At 40.9% G+C, this 14,118-nt stretch overlaps 1 protein-coding gene and 1 long non-coding RNA gene across 9 annotated transcripts in view; both read right to left on the bottom strand.

Moving 5' to 3' along the window:
* Positions 1 to 14,118, bottom strand: part of LOC103458078 (MAM domain-containing glycosylphosphatidylinositol anchor protein 2-like) — a 202,698-nt gene that overhangs the window by 30,493 nt on the left and 158,087 nt on the right. For 6 of the 8 annotated variants that reach the window (XR_532533.2, XM_008398635.2, XM_008398631.2 and 3 more), the window contains 2 exons: positions 5,007 to 5,184; positions 1,853 to 1,873 (listed from right to left, as the gene is read on the bottom strand). Coding sequence is in view for 7 of the 8 variants with exons in the window: in XM_008398635.2 (XP_008396857.1) it covers positions 1,853 to 1,873; positions 5,007 to 5,184 (199 nt within the window). In the remaining variant the exon portion in view is untranslated. Of the gene's footprint in view, positions 1 to 458; positions 1,874 to 5,006; positions 5,185 to 14,118 lie in introns of those variants that run through there. The other 2 variants (XM_008398633.2, XM_008398638.2) reach the window with 2 other exon arrangements.
* The window catches only part of LOC103458077 (uncharacterized), a 2,035-nt gene continuing 1,782 nt past the window's right edge, over positions 13,866 to 14,118 (bottom strand). Inside the window, exon 2 of the long non-coding RNA XR_532532.2 lies at positions 13,866 to 14,017. This is a non-coding gene — a long non-coding RNA (uncharacterized LOC103458077). The remainder of the gene's footprint in view (positions 14,018 to 14,118) is intronic.

The raw sequence follows: 14,118 nt of genomic DNA, 5'->3' as shown, positions 1-14,118 counted from the left end.
TTTTCCGGACCTGTTAGACAGAGAACTGGGCAGTAGTGAGTCCAAAGAGTTGTGAGGAGTGGGCGGGACTTACTATTGGGTAGTAACAGACAGTCATGATCCGTGTTTCTGTGTGTTTGTTTTTAGAGTTTTTTTCTGTGTGATCCTGTTCCCTGTGAGTCCTGTCTCTGCGTCTTCCCCGTTGATTGTTTCCCAGGTGTGTCTCGTTCCCTTGATTACCCCTGTGTGCATTTAGTCCCACCTGTTGTCTGTGTTCTTCGTTGGATCCTCGTCTAAGGTCGTGTGTACCAGTCTGTTTCCCTGTGTTCCTTGTGCTCCCCGTTGTTCTTTACCTGGACAATTATCATTAAATTCATCATCACCTCATAACCTGGGTCCCTGCGTTCACTCTCACCACCAACCATCACTTTATGACAGTAGGATACGACCATACAGAAGGTGAAAGACGCATGAGGCGGATTAGATGGTGGAGCCTGTGGCGGTGGTTCAGAGAAGTTCTGCTGGAGGAGTTCTGCTGTGGGGATCGCGGCTGGCGATCCCCCTGCCTGGAGTGGGGGCAAGCCGTCATCGCTGCCCTGAGCCGCCGGAGGTCCCGGCCCCTGGGCTCCGCCTGCAGCTGCCTCCGGTCCCTGCGCTGAGGCAGCGCAAGTCCCCGCTACCTCTGGTCCCCGCACCGAGGCGGCGTCTGTCTCCGCCCCCAGAGTTTCCCGTGCCCGCTGCCAATGAGCAGCCTCCAGAGTTCCCAGAGCTTCCAGAGTTTCCTGTGGCTCCGCCCCCAGAGTTTGCCGACGACCCCGAGCCCGCTGCGCAGCTTCCCAGTGCTCCTCCCGAGACTTCAGCCGGCCGTCCTGCCGGCCCTCCAGAACCTGCCGCTAGTGCGGCGTCTCCAGTGTCTGCTCCGTCCGAGCTCCCAGGGTCTGCAGCAGCCGGCGCTCCGCCCGACCCTCCAGTGCCTGCAGCAGCCGGCGCTCTGCCCCGTCCTCCGCAGCTCACGACCCCGAGCCTGCTGCGTCGCCGCCCTCCATGGCCCAAGCTCTGCCTCCTGCGCCGCCGCCCTGCGCGGCTCAAGCTCCGCCTCCGGCGTCGCCGCCCACCGCGGCTCAACCTCCGCCTCCAGCGTCGCTGCCCTCCGCGGCCTCTGCTCCGCCTCCGACGTCGCCGCCCTCTGCGGCCTCTGCTCCACCTCCGACGTCACCATCCACCGTACTGCCCACGTGAGCTTCACCTCCTGTGCCCGGTCCCCGGACTGTTTTCTTGTGTTGAGTTCCTGTTTGGATTTAGTTCTGTTTTCTGGACTTCTTACTCCAGGACAGACTTCTTTCTGTTTAACTCTGAGCTGTTACCAATTGTGAACTCAAAACAATGGTTTTATCAGATCGCTGCCCAAAAAGTTGTAAAAAAAACTTTTTTACAAGTTGCCTTTGGGTGCAACGTCACTGAGAAATTCAGACTTAATACTCTGTTGTCAGACAAATAGACGAGTATTCAAGAAATAAAGAAACCCATTGATTGGTTCTTAAGCATCAATGACACACCAGACATGGTAAGAGGTACAATTTGGGAAATGCAAAAAGCTCATTAACAGAGGCAGTTGATTTTGTGGGGTAATTTTATTAATAAAAGAAGGGATACATTTTTTACAATTATTAATGGGATTATGGAGTTTAGACGGGCAATATTTGATCTCTTGCATATAAAGAAAAAGTCAAACAGAACTCTCTTTGCTGTGAACATAAGACCTGGGCTGATGAGCGAAATGGCTCCAGGTGGGAGAGGAGAGAGCAGAAGGCAGATTGGGGACAGTGACAGAAACAGTTATTGCAAATGCTTGTTTTTGGGGACAGATACTTACTGAGATGTGGGTTAACAGGAGCTGCAGAAGAGCAGAAAAAAGTACAATCAGACAATCTGCATAGAACCAGAAACATTCAAATTAGTTTGGGATTTATTTTTTATTTTAATCTAACAACATTAACCCGTAAAATCCCAATTTTATTTCATGCAAAATAAATGCATGCATTTCAATCCTTGGCAACAAGGATTTCTATCCAACGTGTCACTGGGAACAATTCAACAAGTGTTGCCTGTGAGAAACTAAATTACACAAATTTGGCCTATTTACACATAGAAAAACATAAGAAAAATCATGACATGCATAACCTATTATAACAAAGAATGGTTACAAATGTGTTCAGAATATTTTAGATGCATAAAGATTCAATGCCACATCCTGCAGATGTCACTGTCTTAATGTGCCTGGTACCTTTGACCTCATTTGGTTATTTCATTAATGAGGCAAACTCAGGTGAAATGTTACGAAGAACAAATCTGCATCTGGGAGGACATTCTCCCTGACCTTGACCCTGTCCTTAAGCTACTTTCAGGCGTGGCGTCATCTTGTAGTGGTCATTTGGTGCATAGGCCACACTTTGTGGAAAAAAGTCGGCTTTTGCGAGGGAGGGCTTTTTTTTAATTGTGGGAATGACAGTGATGTAGAAGACATCATCTTTGTGTCCTTTCAGGTCTGGAAGATCTAAAACGACTGATGGTTTAAGCTGTGTGGGAACAGCAAAGCATATAGAATAAACAGGAAAACCACTGACACACAGCATAGAGCTGTCTATGTATAATGCTAGGGGCAACAATTGTTGCCACACTTACATTTACTCTTCTTATGATTAAAACATGAATGAAGGGATAATAATTTCTTTACATCTCAGTATCAGACCCTTTAAAGAACATATTTACAAAATATTTTTATTTATATTTGTTTATTTAAATATTTTACCGACTTCCTCTTGTTCAGGTTTGTGGGAGACATTTACCTCCAGCGTTACAAGCAGGAAGTAAAGAGGTCTGGCCATGTGACCTTTCACACTAGATACATGAAAYTGATATTGCCTCGAGTAGACACCCTATTATTTTATTTTAAAATTTCAATTAGCAGCCAAAAGCCAAAACAATTCTTTTAGAGTTTCCAGCCAGAAGTTAGAAAAAATGTCTGGCAGCAATTGTTGTCAGTGGGATTAAGAAAGTCAAAACCTTCATTGCAAAAAATAGAGTTTTGTAATGATGTTTGCATTTACTCTCCATCACTATGCTTGTGTCTSTGCTCTGGCTTTCCAAGGTATATCACTTGCAAATAAGCATCAGAAAACCAACACATTTTCAATTTCTGTTAGCTTTCCGGACCTAATCTTCTAAAGCCTATAGAACCATGATCTGCAAAAAACACAAACAACCTTTTGTTTTCTCTCAGCTGGTCTTCTTTTCATAGGAGCTATAATTGGCCTGCTATTAACTTTTTACTATCAAGAACATGAACAAATTACAACATATGTAGACCAACATTTTCAACTAATCTTGGATTACTTAAAAATGTTAATTTAAGGTTTGGGAGCAGTGCTATGTCCAAAGCCACACCTCTAATTTCCCAAGTAGCCTATTTATACTCAGATCACCCATACTGCACATTCTGTTACATTACTGCAACCCCAACCATTTCACTTTATCTCCTTCATTCTTTCACCCTCTTTGCCTTTCCTTCTTGCCATCCTTCCATCCCATCAGCCTCATCCCATTTCCTTCCTTCCATTCAATAGTCCTCATTCTTGCCATCAAGTTCCATCTGGGTTGGTCCTGTGTGGACTTTTAAAAATATATGAAACCCATTTTCTTGAAGATTGAACTCCTACTCTGAGTCTTCATCTCCCAATCCATAGGCATTCTCCCCAGCTGACCAATTCTTTATTGTAGTTCATCCATCGCATTATCCACTTCCTGCAATAAACCTTTACTCTCATATCTTTGTGGTGTGGTCGTTGGTATTGAAAGTTACAAAGTGGCTTAAAGACAAAGTTAATATTTTGTGATATGGGCATCACAGAGTCCTGTTCTCAGTCTTATGGACAAGTAGTGGCAAAATTTGAAAAGATGTGTATGAGTAAGGCCTGTCAATTAGGAGGAATTGTCAAAGGAGGAATGAGCCAACCCTCCAGCAAACTATTGTGAGAAGCTTGGAAAGCCAAAAGGTTTGACCCAGGTCATACAGTTTAAAAGACAGTTATCCTTGATACAATTGTATATACACTTTTGAATTTAATGAAAAGAAAATGTGTAAGGAAAAGAATGTGTATGTTTTCTTTTTATTCAGTGTATGTAAATATCTGGTTTCAACTGTATGTATGATTGAATGTAATAGTTTTTTTCTGTAGAGTTCTTGAGACAACAGTTTTTGTGAATTGGCACTATAAACTGAATTGATTGCATCAGCAAAAGAATAAATAGCAAACTATAAATTTAGTGAGCCTGCTTTCATAAATATACAGCACATATGCTGATCATGCTCCTAAATACTGGCAGCACAATGTGTAAATAATTTGCAGACTGCGGGTGTTGGTTTTTGTATCTATATTTAGCACATTTGAAAAGGAGGTACAAACTGACATGCAAAGATGTCTATCACTGGCAATGAAATTGATGTTGTTTAGAGTAGACATCCTATTATTTTGTGGGTGTCTACCCATAGACACCTAAATGTCTATGGGTAGACACCCATTGTATCTGCTATTTAGAAGCATAGCTAAAATGTCAGAAGACTTTGCTTCTCAAACATTTGGAACATTTAAAGAATCTGATGCAAACACAAATATATCTTGATTTACAAGCTACTTCTGGCCTGTGAGTTTCGCTGCATTTGTGTGTGAATTTGAAACTCCCCTGACATCTCAATACACAAATGTCTTTTTTAAATAGATGATCAGCAACCAGTCAGATAGATTTCTTGCTTCGGCCAATCATATGAATGAACCCCAATTCATATGATTGGCCCTGATTGGCTGAAACTTATGTTTCATCCAATCACATCAACCCATTCCAACTGCGCTGTAGCGCTGAAATTTTCAGATTTTTAAAATGTTTTAAGATAGCAAAAAAATACTATCCGTAAAATGACATCAAACACAAAAATGTTGTTGTAATTAGCAATGTATAAGACAATAACGCACCGCTGTATGTGATTGTGCGTTCAGAAGCATCCCCCTCACCATATCGGGTGATGGGGGTGAGACGCACCAGGTAGGACTCAGGTTTGATCAGTTCTGTCAGGTTGTAAGTCAGCAGCTGCCCCTGTTGGATGGGTCCACCAATAGGAATCTCTTGCTCCCACCAGCGAGTCTGATCCATCTGAGACAAACACAGAAGTAGATGGAAAAAAATGTCATGACCTCAAAGAACTCTAGATGTAAAGAATTTCCCAATTCAATAGTTCTTGGTGCAATAACTTACAGTTACATCCATGATTTTTATCATAATTTTAGATAATAAAGATTTTAGATAATATTTTTATCATCTAAATGAAAAGCAAACAAAAAGCATTTAAATGTTAATAAAAACATTTGAGATGTTAACATAATTTTAGATGTTTTTAATCATCTAAAAATACCCAAAAATAAATATTTTTATTATCATCTAAGGTAGAACAGAGACAGCCCTAGATGCATTTAAGTTACAGATATCGGCTGCCACTTTCCCTCCTGACTTGTCCCTTCTTCTTCTCCTAAATTAAATTAAAGCTGCAGTATGCAACTTTTATGAAAAATATTTCAATATATATTTAAAACTGTCAGTATGTCATGACAGGATGGTATGAGGGATAATCTGTGAGAAAAAATTGGTTGTTTTTGATTGGAATGGTACATTACCTCAAACAGCAATAGCAGCTGAGGTAGGAGTTGGAGGAGATTGAACTTTTCACAGATCATCTGTCTCAGAACAAACTGTCACAACATGATGACAATTTTAACAAATATGGAAAAAAAATGTGGTTTGTTTATTAAAGTAACATACTGCAGCTTGAACAAAATACAACCCTGGAGCATTTTTTGAGAAGTCAGGATTGCTTCATATATATATATTGCACGTTGCCTGTGACTGTTGCTGGTGGGGAGAGACATGTAAATGAGCTAAAAATAATTTTGAAAAAAATTAAGCGACCTACTTGCATACAGTATGCAAATAGGTCGCTTGTACTTAATATTGTACAATAACTGAAAAGAAAATGTAACTTCTACCATGAACATAGATTACTACAAATTAACCCTTGTAATACTGCTACTTCAGGTGGGCACCAGAAGTAAGACCCATAATTGTTTCCACAGTAACCCTCTCAGGAGTTACTGTGGGATGTGCAGACGTTTGTCGTTTTTCTATGGGTGGCACAGGTTCCTAAAACCCATAGTAGGTACACAGGCACACCCATGTGCAGACGTTTCTCTGCACGTGACGTCATGCCTGGTGCAATGTGGGTATTGAGAACCATAGACATAAAAAAAGAGTAGGTGGTCATGGACCGCTCTTGACTATTGTGACGTGACGGAGGGCCGCCATCTTGGAGTAGTCGATGTTTGGCAGGCGCAATGAAACAAGTGATTCTTCATTAAAGGAGCAAGCGTAGATGCTGTGTTAAATTTGAAGTGTCTCCTAAACTGGCACCAAATTTTTAAAACAGAGCAAACTACTGGATTGTTTGTAAAGCCAGAGGGGTTGGATGTAATAGGGGAAGTGAGAAGAGCAATTAGTGAGGATTGGAAGCATGATTGTGCCTCCAACTTGCACCATGGGAAGTCCAAGGATCCAAACCAAAATGAAATTTTGTGAATATGGGCTGCCCAATAATACAGCTGGAAGTTTGGGAGTGACAATCCACTACTGAATTTGCATCTTTGAAGTGTGGATTTGCGGATTCTGGGTGATTTTCCACACCATAGGAAGCCAGAAATAACTTGATCTAACATTTTAAAGAAATGTTTTGGCAGAAACAGTGGAAGGCTATTGAACAAAAATAAGAATTTGGGTAGAACATTCATTTTAATTGCATTGATTCTGCCTATAAGCGAGAGAGGTAAACTATTCCATCTTTGGAGGTAAAATTTAATTTTAGAAATTAAAGGCAGAAAATTAGCAGCGAAAAGAGAGCTTAGTGATCTTGTTGCACTGACACCCAGGTACTTAAAACCAGAGCAGCTCAACTTAAATGGGATGTCAGAGTGTGAAAGCTTTAATGCAGCTGCGTTGATAGGATAGCATTCACTTTTAGCAATATTTACTCTATAACCAGAAAAAGACCCAAATCTCTGAAAAGCAGATAAAATTGATGAAATGGAAAGACTAGGATTTGAGACGTACAGCAATAAATCGTCAGCATAAAGAGATAGTTTAAATTCTGTACCTAATCGGGAAATTCCAGTAAAAGTGTAAGAGGTCCTTAAAAGATTGAGAGGCTCTATGGCCAGAGCAAACAATAGAGGGGATAACGGGCATCCCTGTCTAGTGCCACGGAAAAGTCTGAAAAAACTGGATTGTATACCATTGGAAGAGACACTAGCATGAGGAGAAATATAAAAGAKACGTATCCAAGAAATGAATGCATCACCCAGTCCAAATTTCTTTAAAACTGCAAATAAGTAATCCCATTCAACTCTGTCGAACGCTTTCTCAGCGTCGATCGAGATCACAACTTCAGGTATTTCAGTGGTGGTTTTAGAGTAAATAATGTTCAAGAGTGTACGGATATTAAAGAATAGTTGCCTCCCCTTAACAAATCCAGTTTGCTCATGTGAAACAATGGTTGGTACTATCCTTTCCAGACGACAAGCCAAAGCCTTAGCAATGATCTTAGCATCTACATTTATTAACGAAAGAGGTCTATATGAGCTACAAATATTTGTATCTTTATCCTTTTTTAAGAGGAGACAAATAGAGGCTTGTGTTAAAGTATGGGGGAGACTGCCCTTTTGTAATGACTCCTTGTATACCGCATAGAGTATTGGGGATAGGTTATCCTGGAATTTTTTTTAAAAATTCAACAGGGAATCCATCCGGACTGGGAGCTTTGTTACTTTGCATGCTTTTCATGGCAGCAACAATCTCCTCCCTGGTTAAAGGCAAGTCAAGTTCTGTAGCAACATTTGAATCTATCACAGGAACTTGAGACCGTCAAGAAACTGATTCCTTTCAGTAGGATTAGCTGGAAATTCAGATTTAAATAACAAAGAATAAAATGATTGAAAAACCGAATTGATGGTCGTGGGATCAGGCACTTTGCATCAGAATGCAAAGTGCCTGATGAGTCCATTATCTGTGGGATCATATGCGAAGCTGCCCGACGGCGAAGCTGGTGAGCGAGAAGTCGGCTAGCCTTATCACCATGTTCATAGTAAGTTGAGCGTGATCGTAAGAGAAGTCGTTCTGCATCATTGGTGGTAAGAAGATCAAATTCAGTCTGTAAATCAACCCGTTGTTTAAGTAAACTTGGTGAGGGGGAAATAGCAATTTGTTGATCCAGATTAGTAATATCAATGCTAAGTTCTAGCAATTTCGCTTTACGCATCTTATTCAAATGGGCGGAATATGATATAATTTGTCCTCGTAAGAACACTTTTAGTGATTCCCAGAGTAAAGAATATGAAATTGGATTACTCTCATTTTTATTTAGTACAATAAAATCATCAATTTGAACAGCAATAAATGCGTTGAACCTTTCATCTGAAAGAAGTAAAGGGTTGAGTCTCCACGGCGTGACATACCGATGTTGAAAAGCAAACTTAATATCTAATGAAAGAGGGGCATGATCAGAAATGACAATAGGGAGATAATTAACAGATAGACCATTTGGAATTAGTTTAGAGTCGACAAATAAATAATACGAGAAAAAGACCGATGCAAATGGGAAAAAAAAGAACATTTCTTGGATTGGGGATTGTAAAATCTCCAAAGATCAACACATCCAGTTTTTAACATGAAATCTGAGTGATCTAGACATTAATGAAGGGACCAATCTGCATGGGTCAGACCGATCTAAATTGGGATAAATGACACAATTCATATCCCTGCCTACTACCGTGTTTCCCCGATAGTAAGACGTATCGGGGGTTTCAGGGGGGTCGGCTAATATAAGCCGTACCCAGAAAGTCTTTCGGGGAAACACGGGGGTATTGCCGCCTCCCTCTCATCTAGCTGCGCGCCGCCTCCTGGCCACGTCCGCACCGTCCCCCTCTCCATACGTCACTGCGCCGTCCCCTGCACTCGTCACTGCCACCTCCTGCTTAAAATACGGTAATACAATACTGTTCAGGTTACTAATAAATGTTAATTTTATGGTTAAAATAAAAAATTCGACAATTTTTTTCCAATATAAGACATACCCCGAAAGTAAGACATAGTGGGGCTTTTGGGGATAAAAAGAAAGTAAGACACTGTCTTACTTTCGGGGAAACACGGTATAATTAGATTATTATCTAAAGAAGGAAGAGATTCAAATAGCTTATTCATAAAGTTTGGGTCATCAAAATTGGGGGCATATATATTCACTAACAGAATTGGGACATGAAATAAGGTACCAATAACAATTAAATATCTGCCATTTTTAATTGATATAATTTTAGAAGCTAAAAACTGAATTGATTTACCAACTAAAATAGCAACCCCCCTGGCTTTAGAATTGAAATTTGAATGAWATACATCAGAAACCCAAGGACATTTTAGCCTGACCTGATCTTTGGTGCGCATATGGGTTTCCTGTAAAAACACTAGGTCAGCTTTAAGACGTTTCAAATGGGCAAAAATCCTTGATCTCTTAAGTGGGCTTCCCATACCTTTGATGTTCCAGCTCAAAAATCTCACATTAGACCCTGTTTGTGGGTTGTTCACATTATTATCATTAGTAGACATGTTTTAAGTCTATTGCAAAAGAAGGGACAAGAAAACTGAATATGGTGCGCCGTCCCCCACCACCACAAAAAAAGGGGGAACAAAAAGGAGCAAAAGAGAAAAGAAAGAAAAAACTAAAAATAAATACTGACAAGTAAAAAAGAACCCTAACAAATTGAACAACCCCCCCCACCCAGTGCAGACTCCGAAAGGAGTCAGATCCCTAAATTGGATGCTTACGGTTTTTAGCAGTAGTAGCAGAAAATCAGCAATCTGAGCTCCTGCAAGCTCAACAACATTCATCACTGTGGCACATCTGGTTGAGACCAAAATATAACGAATTACAAAATGTTAATTACAAAAAGAGGACACAAGCTTGGTAAAGCAAAGAGAATAATAATAGTCATTAAATGTAACACGTAGCTGCTTATTCAAAGCCGTGTACCTTTGCAAAGTTCTCTTATGTTCTGAGCGACTTGATGAAGACGCTGGCCTCTTCTGGTGAGTTAAGCTGCTTCTCCATACCATTGTGTGAGATCCGAAGTCGCGCTGGATACAGCAGTCCGAAACGGATCCCCGGGATTTCGCGAAGCTGACGGCGCACATCATTGAAGGCAGCACGGGCACGGGTCGTCCTCGGAGTGTGGTCAGGGAAAACGGAGAAGCGCGTGTCTCCAACCATGATCCGCTGCTGGGTCCTAGCTTGGCGCAATATGTCCACACAGTCCGAATGGTAGTGCATACGAACGACTATAGGACGAGGTCGCTCTCCAGGTTTCGGCTTCGGTTGAAGAGTACGATGGGAACGGTCAAAGTGGAAATGGCTGTAGATGCGGTGGAAAAATCCTCTGAAATGCCTATCAGCCGCAAATTGTTGCGACGAGATCTGGCCTCCAGGTCATCACATATCTTTTCAAATCCGTGGACACCTTAGCCTGTAGGGTAGTGATGATGTCTCCAGCGCGCCCACGGTGTCTTTCAAGGTGCGCATATCCAGCTGAACGGTTGTAATGTTGCTAGTCAATTCCGACTTCACCGCTAGGAGCTCAGCCTTTATACTCGACAAATTTTCAGTGAGAGCTGCTTGGAGTTCGGTCTTGAAAATAAGTGCCATTTCAACCCGGAGAGCCGATAGCAGCTCGGACTTAAAGGCCGAGGAGGGAGAACCGCCAGCGAGTTCATCCGTGCAGGAAGGGGAGTCACCACGAGGCGGGGATGTAGCATGAGATGCAGGCCTCTGTTGCTGTGCAAACGATTTGACGTTTGGAGGCATTCTGGTTGGGAAAAAAGCCGGGACTTGAGACGGATGGACAAAAAAACACATCGAAAAGCAGTAAAAAACTAATAAAAATGTGCCTAAAATAGCAATTATATCTAATTGTTGCGGGAGCTCAGCTACACGCGTCCTACCCCGCCATTCGCTCCACCGRAAGTCCGTAATAATAACTAAATACTGAACTGATTTTCACAATTTTTTGCTGCAAACCACAATTATGATAGTTACACGTACAAGGACATTGGGGGATTTTTCAACTTGATTGATACATGGTTAACCATATTTAAATATTCTTTGTGGGGTTAACAGTAACTGTAGAACAGAAATAAAATATTCTAATTTGATGTATGATGAGAATTTTACAAACCACACAGCAACTCACAAAATTTTATATATATTTTAGTAACATGTACATATCTAGAAATATGCATAACACAAAATTTATAATGCTCGTACTCAAAACTTTTTATCTTTAATGAGATTTAAAGATAAAAACATTAAAACCTGCACCCCTTTTAGGACTTCAGTTAAACATCGTTTAACTGGGCTTAAACATCAGAGTTTTAGTTAAAACGTTGTTTAACAAGGGTACTCAAAAGTYGCTGGAGAGTGGATGGGTTTCGCAGAGCCGTCATAGAACAAGAGGAGTTGAGCGTTGCTAGTAAAGGGAATGAAACCAGAATTCTTTACAAAGAGTYTTGAAGGCACAAGGAGAAACAAAGGTGGCACAAGGAGATTTATCCAGGAAGGCCCAGAGATTAAGGAAACCACAACAGGTAAGTTTAAGATAATAAGAAAACTCGGGGAACAAGAAGAGCTCAGGACACTAGTGACTTGGAGTACCATTGAAGGTAAACGCTCAGACACTGGATGACTGGCAATTGTTCCTCTGATGCTCTGGCAGATGAGGTAGATAAACTGCAGATGTGTCTGAATAGGCAGCAGTTCCACCATCCAGTGGAACAGCAACTCCCTGGCTCCCTCTGGTGGATAACAGAGCTGAAAACCCAGCTTCCCAACAGCTGTTAAGCTGCCGTTCAAATATACAAATGTGAAGTTGTCTATTCAAAACGTACATGAACTATATAATGCTAACTGTAGCATCACACACTAGTGAAACAAAACATAAAATAAATAGTCAACTTACCTTTATGAAAATATATCAAGCAAACACACATGCTCGCTGATATCAGATTAAATGTGATATCCTTGGACCTCACAGCTGCACCCTAGGCTAATTTGTGTCTCCGGCTTATACTTTATAGACAGGAAACCTGAAATTTTTATACTTCCTTTTTACTTGAACAGCCTTTGAATAAAAATGAACAATCTCTTTAAGGTGAAATGAGATCAAAGCAACACTGTCACAGCTAGGCTGCTAGGAGTAAGACTCGCAACAATGCTATCCTAATAAAGAGTAGACCTCCTATTGGTTGCTCGGCGCAGGAAATATGGCCACCATCTTGAAGCAGTTGTCTCTTCTTCTTGTCTAAACCAAAACAGCAAAAGTTGCCTCAGCACTTCAGAATATTTTTGTGGACATGAGTGCTCCGGGGATAGCTTTTCACAAGTAACATGGACATATTATTGTTTATATTTTTCTGAATAGAATATTACTACTCCGTCCGTCCGTCTGTCTATCTATCTATGATGCCGGCCCTCCAGGATCCACTTTTGGTACCACTGATCTAATGCCCCTTTTCCACCGGCCAACTCGGCTCGGCTGTTTCGGAGTGACCGCGTTTCCATCGGCCCTTCTCGGCTCTGTAGCAGCGCCCCGCCTCCAGGCTCTGTGCTGTGCTTCGTTCCTTGCGACCTAACGCGAGTTGTTGTTTTTCTAATACAACAGAAGAGAGAGCTGAGCTAAACATTTTTTATAGCCTGATTGCATTTTTCTGAGACTTCAAGAAAATGTGACAGTGGGAGGAAAGCTGCGATGTGGTGAGGAGGAGCTGATCTCCGCCCTGCAGCGGGAGGAAAGCAGGTGGCTCAGGTAAGCTAACGATGATTGTTGTATTAAACTACGATAAAACTTGTAATAGTGCCGAATATACATGAGCTAATGTTAGTCAGGGTGTTGCAAATAATTTTAAAATGTCAGAATTAATTCATAATATATTCCAATGTGTTTTCATGTTGGTAAACTGCAGACCATCGTGGTTCTTCCTGCAGCCTTTGGGTTGTAGGATCTCATCAGTGTCCGTCTTCCTGCTGGTCAGTGTTGACCTTCAGGATGTCCAGACCTTCACCTTCTGGAGCAGGAACCACATGAGCTCAATACACTGATCAAACATTAATGATAAAAAAAAGTGTCTGATGTTCTTACAGACATTAACAATCTGTTGTTTAACTTCTCAATACGTTTAATTATGATTCACCTGATGTCCAAGTTATACTGAGAACAAATGAATCTTTATTCCTTCTAATCTGACTGGTTCCTCTTCCATGATTTCACATTTTGGACATTAAGAGTTAAAAGTGTAAACTCAGTCTTAATTATCACTAATTAAGGTTACAGGTTTTGGACACATTTTCTCACTTTCTTACATTGAAGATTTTGCAGGAAGACAGATAAACAGTGAGTGGATAGAATGATGATTATAAACTAGAAACTAACAAATATGATTTGTATTTTGGGTTCTTGTTAATAGCTGCCCTGATAATAATGTCAAATTGATTGGTTTGCTGAATAATGTATTCAGTTTTGGATGGCTTCATTGGTAATCTGCAATGTTACGTTCAATGAAATAGTTATACAATATAATGTTATTTTCACTCTGGCTAAAGCTCCTCACATTTTTGGGAGGATTGTATTAGGACCTTGTTATAAACTACAGTAAGTACAATAATGTGTGGAGTGAGCAGAAATAAAGAGACTTTGTTCACTGAGACACAACAACTTTTATTTTTCTTTTGTTTGTCTCAACTCTCCTTGTTGCTCTGCCATCAGCTGGTAGCTGCTTCCTGCTGAAGGAGATCCAGGTGTTGTGATGGTTCTCCATCATGTCAGCCATGTTGCTCTCCTTCTGCTCCCTGGTAATCAGATGTTATAGCTTATAGCACTTCAATGTAGATAAATAACAGTCACTAATGTGGACGTTACATATACATAATTAATTATTTAAAACAGACAT

The sequence above is a fragment of the Poecilia reticulata genome, linkage group LG22 (assembly GCF_000633615.1).
Source record: "Poecilia reticulata strain Guanapo linkage group LG22, Guppy_female_1.0+MT, whole genome shotgun sequence".
NCBI lineage: Eukaryota > Metazoa > Chordata > Actinopteri > Cyprinodontiformes > Poeciliidae > Poecilia > Poecilia reticulata.
The sequence above is the reverse complement of the archived record's forward strand: the minus strand, read 5'-3'. Positions and strand labels throughout refer to the sequence as shown.